This window comes from Saccopteryx bilineata, chromosome 2 (genome assembly GCF_036850765.1).
Source record: "Saccopteryx bilineata isolate mSacBil1 chromosome 2, mSacBil1_pri_phased_curated, whole genome shotgun sequence".
Classification (NCBI taxonomy): domain Eukaryota; kingdom Metazoa; phylum Chordata; class Mammalia; order Chiroptera; family Emballonuridae; genus Saccopteryx; species Saccopteryx bilineata.
Window position 1 is genome coordinate 139,870,960 of NC_089491.1, and position 16,706 is coordinate 139,887,665.

A 16,706-nucleotide genomic window follows, 5' to 3' on the forward strand; every position below is an offset into this window, starting at 1 on the left:
GGCAATTAAACAAAATAAATATGACAAAATTAAATTTATTCTGTTAAAAAACATTTTTATGTTACATTTTTTGAGTTATGCTTTTTAGAATTAGTAAAAAAGAGGAGTTAAAAAATTTAAAAAATGGCCCTGGCCGGTTGGCTCAGCGGTAGAGCATCGGCCTGGCGTGCGGGGGACCCGGGTTCGATTCCCGGCCAGGGCACATAGGAGAAGCGCCCATTTGCTTCTCCACCCCCCCCCCCTTCCTCTCTGTCTCTCTCTTCCCCTCCTGCAGCCAAGGCTCCATTGGAGCAAAGATGGCCCGGGTGCTGGGGATGGCTCCTTGGCCTCTGCCCCAGGCGCTAGAGTGGCTCTGGTCGCGGCAGAGCGACGCCCCAGAGTGGCAGAGCATTGCCCCCTGGTGGGCAGAGCTTCGCCCCTGGTGGGCGTGCCGGGTGGATCCCGGTCGGGCGCATGCGGGAGTCTGTCTGACTGTCTCTCCCTGTTTCCAGCTTCAGAAAAATACAAAAAAAAAAATAATAATAATAATAAAAAAAAATTTTTTAAATGACAAAAAAGTTATCTTTTATATATATAGATATATTCTTAGTAAGATTTAGTAAATTCGGCAGGTCCTGGTACAAATGTGTTAAGTTTTTTCATTCTTGTGTTTATGAGAAACATGAGCCTGATGTGTCCTAGTAATTTCTTCAATGTTTGGACATATATTTGAAAGGCAAACTCTCATTTCCTCATCAATACATTGAAGAGTTCCTCTCTTTTTACTCTTAATTGTGTTGAGTGCAGAAAACCCCCACCATACATATCATCTTAACTTGACACCAAACAAAGGATAGAAGAAACTTGCCTCCGGACTTTCTGGGGAACATGGGGGTAGTGTAAACAATCCAGCAGTTCAGCTTAACAGCCTTTTGCAACTTAATCAGGCAAGTGAGGTGGGGGGTTGGACAGACTGTCAGCTTACCGTCAATTCCCCACACCTCTGTCCCCTAAAAATCTAAACTCCCAAAATCCTGTTGGTTTTTTGGTCCCCAACAGGCACATATTTCTCTGGAATACCCTAAGGCGCACCTGGAAATCTTCTAGGATGCACCACTGCGCCCTGGTGCACACTGAGAACCACTGCCTTAGGGAGAAAAGGCACCTAAATTCAATCATGGGGTTTGAGTCAAGTTTTCAGTAAGGAAGAGAAGCTAAAGTGACCTTATGAGTGGAGCCCTTTGGATCTATCAATATACTGTTGTTCTGGGTTTCACTACTGAATTTATAATTGATATTAATGTGTTCCATGGTTATACTTCCCTAATCCATAAGTATCAGAACCGATTCTCCTCTTTAGAACAGCCATGTGTAGAGAGGTAACAGGGTACATGTAAGTAGCCTCCTTGCCTACCTCTCTGTCACTCCTGAGGAGTCCAGCAGAAACAATATAGAATCCCAAGAAGAGAAAGAGAAATCACAGCTTTAAAGACTTTAAAGCTGCTCGAGTATTCAGACAAGCCTTTTTTCAAGTACAGGCATACCCCAGAGATATTGCGGGTTCATTTCCAGACCACCACAACAGAGCGAATATTGCAATAAAGTGATTTAACATAAATTTTGTTGGTTTCCCAGTGCATATAAAAGTTGCTTACACTATATTATAGTTTATTAAGTGTATAACATTATGTCTAAAATTGTATATACTTAATATAAAAATATTTTATTGCTAAAATGAAATTGCTAACCATCATCTGAACCTTTAGGGGATTGTGATTTTTTTGCTGGTGGAGGGTTTTGCCTTGATGTTGAGAGCTACTACTGATCAGGGTGGTGGTTAAAGAGGATTGGGATGGCTGTGGCAATTTCTTCTCTTTCTTTTAAATACAGAATAATGAATTTGCATGTCATCCTTGCACAGGGGTCATGCTAATCCATGTATCGTTCCAATTTTAGTATATAGTAAGTCTCTGAGTTAGAAAAATCTGCCTTAAGTACAACTCATATTTATGAATGGAGTGCCATAAGGGCTATTGGTAATCAACTGCAGTTGGACATCAGTGAAAATGATATATAGTTACTTGACTCCCATGACAAAGACCTAGCCAATGAAGACCTTATGGAATCAGAGCAGCAGGTGATAGCATTTAGGGAAGAAAACAGTGACCTAGAACTCCAGAACCAAAAAAAAGTTTTCTACAAAAGAGTTAGCTGATGCCTCTTGTCTCACTGGAGCAGGAATGGCAAAGTCAGAGGAGCAAGATGCTAATACAGAGAGGTTCACAAAAGTTTATCGTATAGTTAACAAAGGCCTGAGATGGTACAGGACCATTTATGATGAAAAAAAGGAAAGTTCTGTACAAACCTCCCTTGATGCTACTTCAAGGAATGGACTCCAGCAGCAGAATCAAACCCTGACTCTCTTAACACCAGTCCCATCATCTCCAACAAGTCCATCATCTTCTGCATCATCTAAGATTGTTTAAGGTCGTATTTGAAAATGTTTAAGTATTTATATGCACAGAAAGGTATAAATAAATACTATGTAAGACAAACATCTAAGTTGCATTTAATAGGTAAATGCACCTGTTCCAATTTACATACAAAGTCAACTTAAGAACAAACCTACAGAACCTATCTCATTGGTAACCCAGGGACTGCCTCTATGTGCCTCTGAGGTGAGCAACAGGCAATTTCTTTCTTTCTTTTTTTTTTAAACAGAAACAGAGAGAGAGAGTCAGAGAGAAGGACAGACAGGGACAGACAGACAGGAATGGAGAGAGATGAGAAGCATCAATTATTAGTTTTTCGTTGCAACACCTTAGTTGTTCATTGATTGCTTTCTCATATGTGCCTTGACCATGGGGCTACAGCAAATCGAGTATCCCCTTGCTCAAGCCAGCAACCTTGGGTCCAAGCTGGTGAGCTTTGCTCAAACCAGATGAGCCCGCGCTCAAGCTGGAGACCTCGGGGTCTCAAACTTGGGTCCTCGGCATCCCACCCAACGCTCTCTCCACTGCGCCACTGCCTGGTCAGGTACAGGCAATTTCTTAAAATAAGAAAATAGTGAAGTGTGCCACATTGATAATTCTTCCTTTCATGAACAATTTCTCTGTAGAACGTGATACTTTTTGATAGCATTTTACCCACTGTAAAACTCCTTTTAAAATTAGAGTAAAAACACCACTGGAGTCAGTCCTTTCAAACCCTGTTTCTGCTTTACCAACTAAGTTTATGTAATATTCTAAATCCTTTGTTGTCATTTCAACAACCTTCACGTCTTCAGTAGGAGTTAATTTCATCTCAGGAAACCAATTTCTTTGTTTGCACATATGAAGCAACTCTTCATCGTTGAAGTTTTAAAATGGGATTGCAGCAATTCAGTCACATCTTCAGGCTTCACTTAAAATTCTAGTTCTCTTGCTATTTGCTCAACCCCATCTGCAGTTGCTTCCTCCCTAAAGTCTTGAACCCCTTAAATTCATTCATCAACTTATGGTACTTCTTCCAAACTCCTATTGCTGTTGATATTTTTACTTCTTCCATGAGTCATAAATGGCATCTAGAATAGTGAATCCTTTCCAGAAGGTTTTCAACTTACTTTGCCCAGTCCCATCACTATCTAAATCGGCTACAGCCTTACAAAATATATTTCTTAAATAATGAGATACGAGAGACAAAATCACCCCTGACTCATGGGCTGCAGAATGGATGTTGTATTGTCAGGCATGAAAATAACATTAATCCTGTACATCTCCATCAGAGCTTTTGTGTGACTAATTAAATTGTCAATGAGCAGTAATATTTTGAAAGGAATCTTTTTTTCTGAGCAGTAGGTCTCAACAGTGGGCTTAAAATGTTCAGTAAACCACATTGTAAACAGATGTGCTGTCATCCAGGCTCTGTTCTAGTTATAGAGCACAGGCAGAGTAAATTGAGCATAATACTTGAGGACTGTAGGATTTCTGGAATGGTATATGAGCATTGGCTTCAACTTGGAGTCATCAGTTGCATTAGATCCTAACAAGAGAGCCTGCCTGTCCTTTGGAGCTTGAGACCAGCATTGACTTCTTTGCCTCTATAGCTATGAATGTCCTGGATGGCATATTCTTCCAATAGAAGGCTATTTTGTCTACATTGAAAAACCTGTTGTTTAGTGTAGCAACCTTCATTATCTTAGCTAGAACTCTGGGTACCTTGCTGCAGCTTCTACATAAGCACTTGCTGTTTTACCTTGTATTTTTATGTTATGGCTTTAGCTTCCTTCCTTTAACTTCATGAACCAACCTCTGCTAACTTCAAACTTTTCTTCAGCAGGATTCTCAAGTCAGCTTTCACAGAACTGAAGAGAGTTAGGAACTTTCTGTGGACTAGGCTTTTGTTTAAGGGAATGTTTTGGCTGGTTTGATCTTCAACCAACCACTAAAACTTTCTCCGTATCAGTAATAAGGCTTTTCACTCTCTTATCACTCATGTAGTCACTGGACTAGCACTTTAAATTTTATCCAATAACATGGCTGTTTGAAGCACAAGGCCTAACTTTTGACCTGTTTTGGCTTTTGACATTCCTACCTTACTATGCTTAATCATTTTTAGCTTTTGATTTAAAGTGAGACATGTAACTCTTCCTTTCACTTGAACACTTAGAAGCCATTGTAGGGTTAATAATCTGCCTAATGTCAATACTGTTGGGTTTCAAGAAATAGAGGAGAGGGGAAATGACAGGAGGATAGCCATTCGGTAGAGCAGTCAGACCACACACTTTTATCAATTAAGTTTGCCGTCTTATATGGGTGTGGTTTGTGGCACCCAAAAACAATTACAATAGTAATAGTAAATATCACTGATCACACATCACATAACAAATATAATAATAATAATAAAGTTTGAAATATTGAAAGAATGACAAAACGTGACACAGAAACATGAAGTGAAGAAATGCTGTTGGGAGAATGGCACCGATAGATTTGCTCGACACAGGATTGCCACAAACTTTGATTTGAAAAATTGCAAAGTGTGATAAAACAAAGCGCAATTAAATTAAGTATATCTGTACAACATTACTACCTGCCCAGTGCAGCTGCCGCCACAGCTATTAATCTGATAACAAGCCTTTGTTGAAACTGAATGCCTGAGCATAAGTCTTTGTGACTGTATGGTCTGATACCTTAAATGTATGAATAACTTATAAGAGAAAGAACCAAAGGCCTTGCTGGTCATATGGAAATGGTATATTCAAGTTGGTAAACTGATACAGGCACTGTGGAAAATGGCATGAAAGTTCCTCAAAAAATAAAAAATAGAACTACCAGACAACCCGATAATTTTAGTTCTGGGTATCTATACAAAAAAACCCAGTAACACTATTTTGAAAAGACATATGCACCCTTATGTTCATTGCATCATTATTTATAATAGTTAATTTATGGAAGCAACCTAGGTGTCCGCTAATAAATGGATAAAGAAGATATAGCATATATATATATATACACACACACACAAACACATACAAAATGTAGTATTACTCAGCCATAAAAGGAATAAAATGTTATATTTACAACAACATGGATGGACCTAGAGGTTATTATGCTAAGTAAAAGAAGTTAGACAGATAAGGAAAAATACTATATAATTTCACTTATATGTGGAATCTAAAAATAAAAAAATGGTCCTGTCTGGGTAGCTCAATGGGTTAGAGTGTTTCCCGAAACACCAAAGTTGTGGGTTTGATCCCTGGTCAGGGATTTCTTGTGATACTGGGCATAGGTTGAATTTATTACTCACCACAACTCCATGCAATAGGTATTGTTATACTAATTCTATAGATCAAGAAAGACTGTTGCTCTTCCATGGTGACACGGCTGCCCCTCGCAATCGCTTTCAAGAATCCACGTTGCCGCACAGAATCAATGGGAAGCAACCAATAAATACACAACTAAGTGGAACAACAAATCAATGCTCCTCACTCTCTCTCCCTTCCTCTCTCTGTCTAAAATTAATCAATCAAAAAAAGAAAAGAAAATCACAATGTGCTGCACAGATTAGAATCTAAAGAATTTATTGGAAAAGACATCAACAAAAGACTGCATTTAAACCTCATTAGGAGAGATCTTATCCTCTGCAAAATCTCAACAATTACAGCAAGAATCTATAAACTCTAGCCAAGTTATATTAGACAATTGCATAGCCTCAGACACCCTAACCACCCAACAATGAGGTGCATGTGCTCTAATATTAAAAAAAAATTTTTTTTATATTAATAAACCAAGAATTGTTGCCTGACCAGATGGTGGAAAAGTGGATAGAGTGTTGGCCTGGGATGCTGAGGACCGAGCTTTGAAACCCTGAGGTAGCCTGCTTGAGTGTAGGCTCATCTGGCTTGAGCACGGGGTTGCCTGCTTAAGAATGGCATCACAGACATAATTCCATTTTTTCTGCTTGAGCAAGGGGTCACTGGCTTGGCTGGAGCCCCCGGGTTAAGACACATATGAGAAAGCAATCAGTGAACAAGCAGGGGTCCCCAAACTTTTTACACAGGGGGCCAGTTCACTGTCCCTCAGACCGTTGGAGGGCTGCCACATACAGTGCTCCTCTCATTGACCACCAATGAAAGAGGTGCCCCTTCCGAAGTGCAGCGGCCGATAAATGGCCTCAGGGGCCCATATGCTCAGGGCCATAGTTTGGGGACACCTGAAGGTGTCACAATATGAGTTGATGCTTCTCATCTGGGAAGAAAGGAGGAAGAAAGGGAGGGAGTTAGGGAGGAAGGATTCTTACTAAAAGGTCTTAAACATCAGATACCGATCTTTCATCAAATAGGCAAGAGTTCTTTCATTGATTTATCTAATTGCTTAAATCTCGGCTCCTGGAAATCTCTGTTCTGGGAATTTTCCAACCCCTAGCTATTATTCTCCTCATAACCACCATTTTAGCCTCCCTAGTGCACTGTATCCTCTCAAGAGTTCTAAATGCCTTTCAGCAACCACTTATATCCAATGTTACTTATCAGGCTTAGACGACCTGAAGAATTCAAAGATCCCACAAACCATGTCCAGGATGACTGGGCAATTGTAGGTATTGCAATAATTATATAACCATCCATTCCAATGACTACAACGGCAGTAGCAAGAGTAACACGATATTGGTTTGCACCCTTAGCTTACTGAATAACCAAATGGAGGGATTTAAAAAATAAAATTAAGAGCCCAGGCTTGAAAATCCCCCAACTAAACCAAACCAATTAAGCCACATAAGCCAAACTTTCATTTATTTCATGAACAAAGTGAAAATTTAACAGACTATTTCTTGTAAATGCTTCTGATAACTTGTCTTCCTAAAATAGTGTAAGTAACCACTTTTAGCCAACCCCCTGCTGTCTGTAAACTCTCATTATAATAATCATCCTAAAGGTTAAAAAACTTCATCACCCTCACTTTTTAAACCATTCTAACTACATGACTCTGAGCTACTTGTTTCTCCCTCAACACAACATGTATATCAGGTAAAGCTCTCTAAAATTTCTTGTGATACTGGGCATAGGTTAAATTTATTCCTCACCACAACTCCCTGCAATAGGTATTGTTATACTAATTCTATAAATCAAGAAAGACTGTTGCTCTTCCACGGTGACACGGCTGCCCCTCGCAATCGCTGTCAAGAATCCACGCTGCCGCACAGAACCAATATTTATCCCAGTTACAGTAATTGGGTGGATCTTGGCTGAGGCCTTCTGACAGCCCCATCTAGCGTTTTGTTCCACCAAGGCTCTCAGCTCCGTCACAAACCGGTCACTGCCAGACACCGCCCCGGCGTCGAGCGGTCAAGGCTGGCTGAGAACTCGGACCCCCGTCTGGGGACGTCCACAGCAGAGGACGGAGGGGCAGCCCTGCCCAGCAGCCCACTTGGGCCCGGCTGTCAACACGAGGAGACTACACATCAGAAACCTAGAAAGAAAAACACCAGCCGGGCCTCTACGGAGGTGCGGAGGTGGGAAGGGGGCGGGGGACGTGCTGGGCCGGGCGAGGAAGAGGCGGGGTCAGGGTGGACTCACAGATCCCGGAGATCGCTGACTTCCCGCGGTTGGAGCATGGCGGCAGTCCACCAGAGCCTCGTCTGCGGTTCCAAGGCTGCCGACACCCAGACAGAAACGGTCCTTCAACTCCAGCTCCATACACAACGAGCAGGACCTCGTGACGTCACACAGTTTCTTTCAGCGACTGGGACCGGACCACGCTGGGGACTGAAAAGGCTGAGAATCCTTGGGGCGGAGTCTTGGAGAGCTTCGCGGCTTGGGCTGCTGGGGTGATAAAATATAGCTCGCGTGGAGCACTATGGGAGTTGTAGTTTTCCTACCTCGCGGGCTCCAGTTCTGGGCGGTTTCTCGGGAGTTCCAACCCCACGCACAGCCTGGCCAGCTGCACCTCTGAGTAGCGCGTTGCTGAGAGGTTGCTGCTCTTACAACAGGGATGCGTTTGATGCTGGGCCATACATGTGGCGGTGTACACTGGAGAGCCCGCTGGACACAGACTCCACTATGGTTAAACGGGGCATTTTAGAGGATCCAGGGATGACTGGTTTACTGAGAACTTTCTGTGAGGCACGTACCTCAGTAATTAACTTTATTCATTTAATCCGATGAAGTTTGAATTATTGAGCCTTATTTCACAGATGAGGACATAACGTGCCAACAACAACAAAAAAAGCTCGAAACAATTTCATCACGGAGGTAGGGGTTTAATGTTCAAATCAGAAAGGATTCTAAATGTCCACCCAGCACAGTTAGGAGGCTTTGATTAGGAATAAATGAAAAGAATTATTAAAGGATCTTAGGATATTCAAGTCAGAAACAGAACTAGGTATTACCCATAGTGTTGCAAAGAAAAGCAGAGAGTTAAAAAAAAATTCTTATAGTTGTATATGATATATTAGTTTCAGGTGTGCAACATAGATTTGACACTTGTGTACTTTATGATGTGACCACTACACTAAGTCTAGTAACCATCTGTCACTGTGCCAAGTTACTACAATCTGAAACTGAGAGTTTTTATAATAAAAAGTCACATTTTTGAGAAGAATCAGTCCTGTGTTCTCAGACTTTAGATTAGTTCAAGATGGTAATCAGCCAGACGTCAGGAGGTCTGGAGATGTTAACATCCTTTCTCAGGTTCTTCATAAAGTTTGAACAAGGGACCACATACTAAACTTGACAAGCTCAGGGGAGGTCTGCTGGCCTTACAAACCCAGAGAGGGAACGTCACACAAGGTGGTCTGAACGTAAAAATTCCTAGTTGAAAGATGGTCATGGTGGGTAGTCACGTCTTAGTCCTTCCTGTAACTTCCTTGATAAAGATCAGTCTTTACCTTTGAAATGTCTGTTGTCTTTGTGCATCTAAGATAACATATCTTTGAAATGTCATAGTAGTTTGTTTTTTCAGACCCTTTAAAGGCACAACCAGGAGCACCAGAGCATGAGACCATAGAACCCCTCATTGTTCTTGTTCTCTGCCTACCATCTCAATCCACTGAGATTTTGCTTCCTGGTAATTGTCAGTTTGGTTCAAATGAACTCTTATAAGACTTTTTCGACTGGATGTTCTTTCATTACTAATATATATATATATATATATATATATATATATATATATATTATACTTTTTATTTTAAATGACTTTTTATTATAAAAACTCAGTTTAAGATTGTAGTAACTTGGCACAGTGACAGATGGTTACTAGACTTAGTGTAGTGATCACATCATAAAGTACACAAGTGTCAATTATATATATATATATATTTATTTATTTATTTATCTATCTATCTCCAGGCACAACTGAGAAGTTCAAAAAATTAAGTTCCCAGGCTACTTAAAGCAAGAACAGAGTTGCTTCATAATTCCTCAACTTACCTGATTTTAAAATTTAGCAACTTGACCATAGTGATTCCGTTTTATCTCTTAACTCTTTCTTCATAAAAAAGGGGGGGCTTCCTTCCTCAGATAGAATGGTTTCTCCTTAGATATGTGTTTCAGAGCACGTGCTACTTTTTAGTGCTTTTTCATTCTTACGTGTAGATTAATTTGTTGTGTATATTACTGTCTTCCTTTTGTCAGCTCTTGAAAGTTGGAAACTAGTCTTGTTCATCTTTTCCGGATACTGCTCCTTCATCAACACAAGTTTATGAAGCACTGAAGAAAGGCAGGGATTGTTCTGGGTGCTGAGGGTACAGTGGTGAACACTTGTACCAGACAAGTAAAAGGACAATCAGAGTAACTGTTAAATGCTGAATAGGAGTTAGTTCTGTGAGAGCACCCATGGAGGGTTGGGCCAAGCATGTCAAAGAGAAAAGGGAGATCTGTTTGGGACTTTGAAGAGTTTGGGATGACTACATTGGAGATTGGTGAGAGATGAGTGAAGAGCAGGACTGGCAAACTTTTTCTACAGTGGGCCAGATAGTAACTATTTTAGGTTTTGTAGGCCATCCTGGCTTAGTCATGTCGACCCAACTTGTGTCTCAAAAGCAGCCATAGACAGTATGAATGGGAGCAACTGTGCTCCAATAAAACTTTATTTATGGACTCAGAAGTTTGAATTTCATAGTTTTCAGTGTCATGGAATATTCATTTTTTGATTTCTTTCAAATGCTTAAAAATGTAGAAAAACCTTAAATTGTATAAAAATGTAGCATCCACCGGGTACGAGAACAGATGTTGGAGACTTTCAGGAGTATAGATGTTACTTTATTGGCCAGTTTAACCTGCGCAGGGGCGAATTCCCTTGATGTCCAGAGACACCGTACTCGCAAGGAGCTGCAATTGGGAATCGCGCCTGGCGCTTACAACTAAGTCCTTATATAAGCTATGCAAGCAAGCAGTTCATAGAAGCAAATGTGGCAGTTAGCTATTGGCTGATTCATAGTTGTACACTATAACAATCCTAATAAGGAATGGAAAATTTTCAAGTCTAAACACATATACTGTTATTCTTTTGGCAGTAAGTCAACATCTTGAGTAACCTTGGGTGAGGCACTTCTAACGGTCAGGGGCAGGACCTGCCTTTAACACTTAAGTTCCCTGTTCTGTTAGTGCCTAGCCCACATCCTGTTATTTTGAACATTTTGATTTTTTCCTGATCTTTACATTCCCTACTCTTGTTGGGGCATAAATCAAACCCTTGATTCCTCATCGGAAGGAAGGATGGTGTAGGGTTGAGATAGAACCATTACCTTTACGGTTTCAATTCTTTCTTTTACAAATGCAAGGAGTTTATTAAGAATTATAGGCCCAACAGTGAGTGCTAACAAAAGTAATAGTAGTGGCCCAGTAATTGTGGATATGAGAGTAGTTAGCCACGGAGAGGTCCTGAATATAGAGGCATACCAGCCTGGGTTATCCTCTTCTTCTAAATTTCTATTCTTTAACCTATTGGCTAACACTTTAATATTTTCCCTAATTATTCCAGAATGATTGGCATAAAAGCAGCACTCCTCTCCTAAGGCAGCAAACAGCCCTCCTTGTTTGAGGAAAAGAAGGTTTAATCCTCTCCTGTTTTGTAGGGCCACCTCTGCTAGGGAATCTATTTGCTTTTCTAAGAAAATTACCTGGTTTTGGAGCAGGGCAATGTCTTTTGAGAAAGTATTAGATAATTGCTTTAGACCAAAATCTCCTTGAATCAGAGAGGCAGTCCCTACTGCTGCTGATCCTACAATACCTAAAGTGGCTATGATAGGTATTAAATACGGAGTTTGTTTTTCTCTTAAAGGGGGTTTAAGAAGGAAATCAGGGTTGCCTCCATATAGATATACTTGAGGGATAATGTACGCACTTACACAAAGTTCAGGGTGTGTAGGAACAATACATTTGAATATACCTTGAGTACACACAAACCACAGTCCTTCCGATGCCTTCATTATCTTAGGTTTTCCTGTATCATTAAATAGAGTTTCTTGATTAAAGCAATAGTCACTGTAATTAGAACCTTGTAAAGTGAAATTTGCTAGGAGATAACAAGTCCCTTTTCCATGGAACTCAGCTAGAGTGAGAGATCCTCCAGAGAAGCAATCTTTTATTTGATGCTGTTTCCCAGTTGTGGGAGGGGTTAGAGTGCTAGGAACTAAATTCCCTCCTTCTGATGTGTTAGCGCCTATCCCAATGTAGAATGGAGGTCTAGGGCTAAGGCACAGCCAGCAAGACTCAGTGATGTTAGGCTGCGTGTTATTAAAGAAGGTAAACACTTTGTCTAATAAACCTAGTTCTTCCTGCTGTCCGTCTAGTGACGGACGGAGAGTTTGGTAGGGTACCTCAGGATCCTGTCTCCCTGGTACACTATACGGGGTTGGACTAACTGGGTCCGTCTTGCTTGTAGAAGAGCTGGTCAGATGGGTGGCTGGTGGTTTGGGCATTCTAGGGGGTAGCCTATTCCTTCCCCCTGGAAAAAGAAGCTTATTCTGTTTGGGTAGTCTTCTGATAGTAAAAAAAAGTACCTGGATCCTTCCCCTTCACATAAAGTCTTAGACCCCATGTTTTTCCCATGCTCCAACTTGGGTCTTGGGGCCTTTTGATGGTAATAATGGTAGGGTTACAATTGTTTATAGAGCAATTGTAATCCCATCTATCTAAAGGTCTTTTTCCCCCTAGTCTGGTTCCTAGGTGGAGGAGATTTATGTCTGGGTCAGGTCTTGGTGGCCTCCATTGGAATTCACTAACAAGTGTTTCACATCCCCACACCTTACAATAATAATCAGTTATAGAGCCACAAGTGCGGCGCTGCCCTGAGGGAGGCTCCGGGCTGCATAATGTGGAGTATACCACAGGAGTCGCACACGTCATCCTCATCCCAATGTGCTATCCCTAAAGGATTTGTTCTCCCTACTACTCCTACATATCTTTGTGCGGCTGGACAGTCACAAAACGCTTCATCAAAAAGCTTTGAAAAATCTACTTGGAGAGTTACTTGGTTGCCCCATGTTTTGTTTTGTGCTATTATTGCGCCATCAGCTGTTCTGATCAATACTCATTCATTTAATTCTAACCCGTTAATAGAAAAACAATAGACCACTAGCAATCCACAGAGGAGAAGGTGAGTTTTAGAGGTTCTCCAGGGGTTTGTTTGACTTGCCATGTTCGAGACTCCTCTTCAGGTGAGTGAGCCGGTTTCACGTGGGGAAAGGTGAATCCAGTAAGGTTTCTCAGCTACCTTGACTGCAGAAGGAGCGCTGAGCAATACCTGGAACAATCCTTGCCACCGCGGCTCTAGGTTCCCTCGACGGTGGTTAAGGATCCAAACCCACTGTCCAAGGTCCAGTGGCGAAAACTTCTGGGTGTTGTCTCCCGATGCTGCAGTCCTCTGCTCCCGTAGCTCTCTTACTTCTCTCCGGATTTGCTGCAATGCCTGTAGGGGCTTGAGGAAGTTGTGGTTAGATGCTTCTATTTCCTCTCTGGTGAGCTGGGGAACTAGAGGAACTGGTCCAAACATGAGCTCATAGGGGTCCACTTATTAGTGTAGGGGGTACATCTAACCCGGAATAGGGCGAAAGGGAGCAACTCTACCCAGTTTTCGCCGGTCTCCTCCCTTAACTTAATTAGAGTTTCCTTTAAAGTCCTGTTCATCCTCTCTTCTTGCCCTGAGCTTTGAGGCCTGTAAATAAAATGTAATTTCCAATTAATTCTTAACCTTCTAGCTAGCTCCTGAGAGATCTTAGACATAAAAGTTGGTCCATTATCAGATCCTATTGCTATGGGAATCCCATATCTAGGGATGATTTCCCTTAGTAGAATCTTACAAACTGTGGAAGCAGTTTCACCTTTTGTGGGAAAAGCTTCTGTCTATCCTGTGAAGGTATCTATGAGTACTAGTAGATACTTGAACCCTGTCTTTCCTGGAGTCATTTCTGTAAAATCTACTTCCCACAATTCTCTTGGGCATTTTCCTATATCTAACTAAAGGGGGAAGTTTCTTGTTTGGAGCATTAACCTTGGCACATGTCCTACATCTAGAGACTATGGCCGTGTTTCCTTGGGCACCTCCCACCGAAGGAGGCAAAATGGTGGTGCCTCCCACCCCGTAAACCGCCCCTCCTTGGGTGTGAGGCGGACTCGGAAGCCCGCTCACATCTTGCTGTGAAGAATCAGGTTCCTCCTGCTGTTGATAGGGTGGAGGGAAATTCACTGGGTCTAGGTGGTCCTCCTGCAGCCTGGGCAAAACAGGGTAAAGTCTAGACAGTGTGCTAGGCTGTGCAGGGGGATTGGTTTCTCCCTTTCCCTTCTTATTGCCCTGCCCTGCCTTCTGGTTATCTGCAGCAAGGCACACTGCCCTCTTTCTTCTTTTGCTATTCTTTATGTACTTGCTGATATAACCTGGCTTTTCAGTGGCAATATCAATCCACACATCTATATATAAATACTGGTCTGGATGGGGCGTCTGGTAGACTGTGGCCCGAACAGCAAACAAAATGAGGAGATCAAAAGTGCCCTCAGTGGGCCACCCTACGCTGAAGGTGGGCCATTCTAATTGGCTTAAGGCCCAGAGGGTTTCTCGATCTGGAGGTAGCCCTCCGTACCCTTGGGCCCTCTTCTGGAAGTCAGAAAAGTTGTTCAACAGGCATTCGAGTGGAGAACCGGGCACAGACTCTTGTTGTCCCATTTTTCTGTATCCCGCTTTGTCTGCCTCTAAACACTCAAGAGATAATAAAACAAGAAGCGAAACAGCAGTACCAACAAGCAGTATGCAAACAGTAATGGACTCTCTCACACTCAATTCAGTCATTCGAGCTCAGACAAAACACAGCGCACCGCGGCGCAAAAAAAAAAAATTCCTAATGTGACCGGTCACTCCTAAAGTTAACAAAGCCACCTTTCAGAAAGCAGCGTCCCGCTTCTGAAAGCCCTGGGTAGGTTACCAGCAGCGTCCCACCTACTACCTCAGGATTATATGCTCCGGAGCCCAAAAGCCAAACCAAATGAGGATCCTCAGTGAATACTTATTCAGCTCGAGCTGTCCCTCTGGTCTCCGACCCAAAAACTCCACCAAGGGAGATCCTGGACGAGTCCCCAAAATGTAGCATTCACCGGGTACAAGAACAAACATCGGAGACTTTCAGGAGTATAGATGTTACTTTATTGGCCAATTTAACCTGCGCAGGGGTGAATTCCCTTGATGTCCAGAGACACTGTACTCACAAGGAGCTGCAATTGGGAATCGCGCCTGGCACTTACAACTAAGTCCTTATATAAGCTATGCAAGCAAGCAGTTCATAGAAGCAAATGTGGCAGTTAGCTATTGGCTGATTCATAGTTGTACATTATAACTATCCTAATAAGGAATGGAAAATTTTCAAGTCTAAACACATATACTGTTATTCTTTTGGCAGTAAGTCAACATCTTGAGTAACCTTGGGTGAGGCACTTCTAACGGTCAGGGGCAGGACCTGCCTTTAACACTTAAGTTCCCTGTTCTGTTAGTGCCTAGCCCACATCCTGTTATTTTGAACATTTTGATCTTTTCCTGATCTTTACAAAAAACAGGCAGTGGGCTGGATTTGGCTGACTGGTGGTTTGCCCTCCTCCTGATCTAGAAAGTTAAAATGGGGTCTGACAATTTGTGTTATGTAGGACAATTTAGGCTTTGTTTGGAGGTCTTTTGGGCACTCACAGATTGGTTTTAAGCTAGGACAGAGCATACATAGAGAAGATGAAGTTTAGAAAGATATCTAAAGCAGTTCAGTGGTTAGTGAATTGTAGAGGTGACAGGTAGAGGCTCAGAGACCCCATTGGACTCTTTATATCTTCAGCTACAGTAACAACAGTGGAATGGACAGACTAAGAGGTAATGGAGGTAGAACTGTTGGGATTTAGAGACTGATTGGGGTTGGATTGGGGGAAATTGAAGAGTCAAGGCTACTTTTTAGGTTTTGGGATTGGAGATCTGGGTGGCATACGGTGGTGCCATTTATTGAGCTGAGAGGATTAAAGGGTTTTTCAAAGGGGGAGGTTATTTAAATTTTGGACATGTAGATATTGACACGTCTTTGGAAAATACTAGCTTGGAGCTATAGATCTGGAAATTGTGCTGCTTTACTTTTAAAGAAGAGGTCAGATAGCACTAATAATATGTGCATTTACTTATGAATACAGTAATTTTTTTTGTTAGTCTCTGTTCTTCTGGAAGCTAGTTAGACCTAGAATAACATGGAAAACTATGGAAGAACTTGACAGAATAGATCAGGGCCTTCCTACACAATGAACGCTGCTCAGCTTGAATACTGCCCAACTTGAGTGCTGCCCAGGCTGTCCATCAAGGTCTTCCTATTGATTGATTCTTCAGACTCAGAAAAATATAGGTCACTGCCCCAGTATTAAGTAGTGTTCAGCTTTAGGTGCTTGCATTCTCCTAGGTAGTCGGAAAAGTAATCACAGCTGGGGTTTTTTTTGTTGTTGTTTTTTTGTTTTAAGAGACTATCAGTTACATAACAGGGTAAGTCCTGGTTATTTCTAGCCAATTAATTCAAAGGTCAAAGATGTATAATCCCTGGTGATATTGCAATTCTTAGAACAATTTTTACAATGATTTCTTGCAGGTTTTAGGGCCAGTCAACTCAACACCAGCCTCTCAGATACTTAACTATTTCAAGAGTTTATTTGAAGTCTCTTACCCCTGAATAAGATAGAGCTGACATACGTTGTGGTTGCCTTGACATACTCATTTCATTTCTTCCTTATTTTATAGCAGCCATGTACA

The 16,706-nt window shown here is 41.8% G+C and overlaps 1 protein-coding gene and 1 pseudogene across 2 annotated transcripts in view; both read right to left on the bottom strand.

Annotated features, from left to right (window-relative positions):
- The window catches only part of AMN1 (antagonist of mitotic exit network 1 homolog), a 46,856-nt gene extending 38,291 nt beyond the window's left edge, over window positions 1-8,565 (bottom strand). Inside the window, exon 1 of one of the 2 annotated variants that reach the window (XM_066258064.1) lies at window positions 8,030-8,565. In XM_066258064.1, the coding sequence (XP_066114161.1) occupies window positions 8,030-8,149 (120 nt within the window). In that variant the 5' untranslated portion in view covers window positions 8,150-8,565. The remainder of the gene's footprint in view (window positions 1-8,029) is intronic. The other variant, XM_066258063.1, reaches the window with a different exon arrangement.
- LOC136327384 (U6 spliceosomal RNA) lies at window positions 1,862-1,951 on the bottom strand (annotated as a pseudogene).
- Window positions 8,566-16,706: the final 8,141 nt, after the last annotated feature.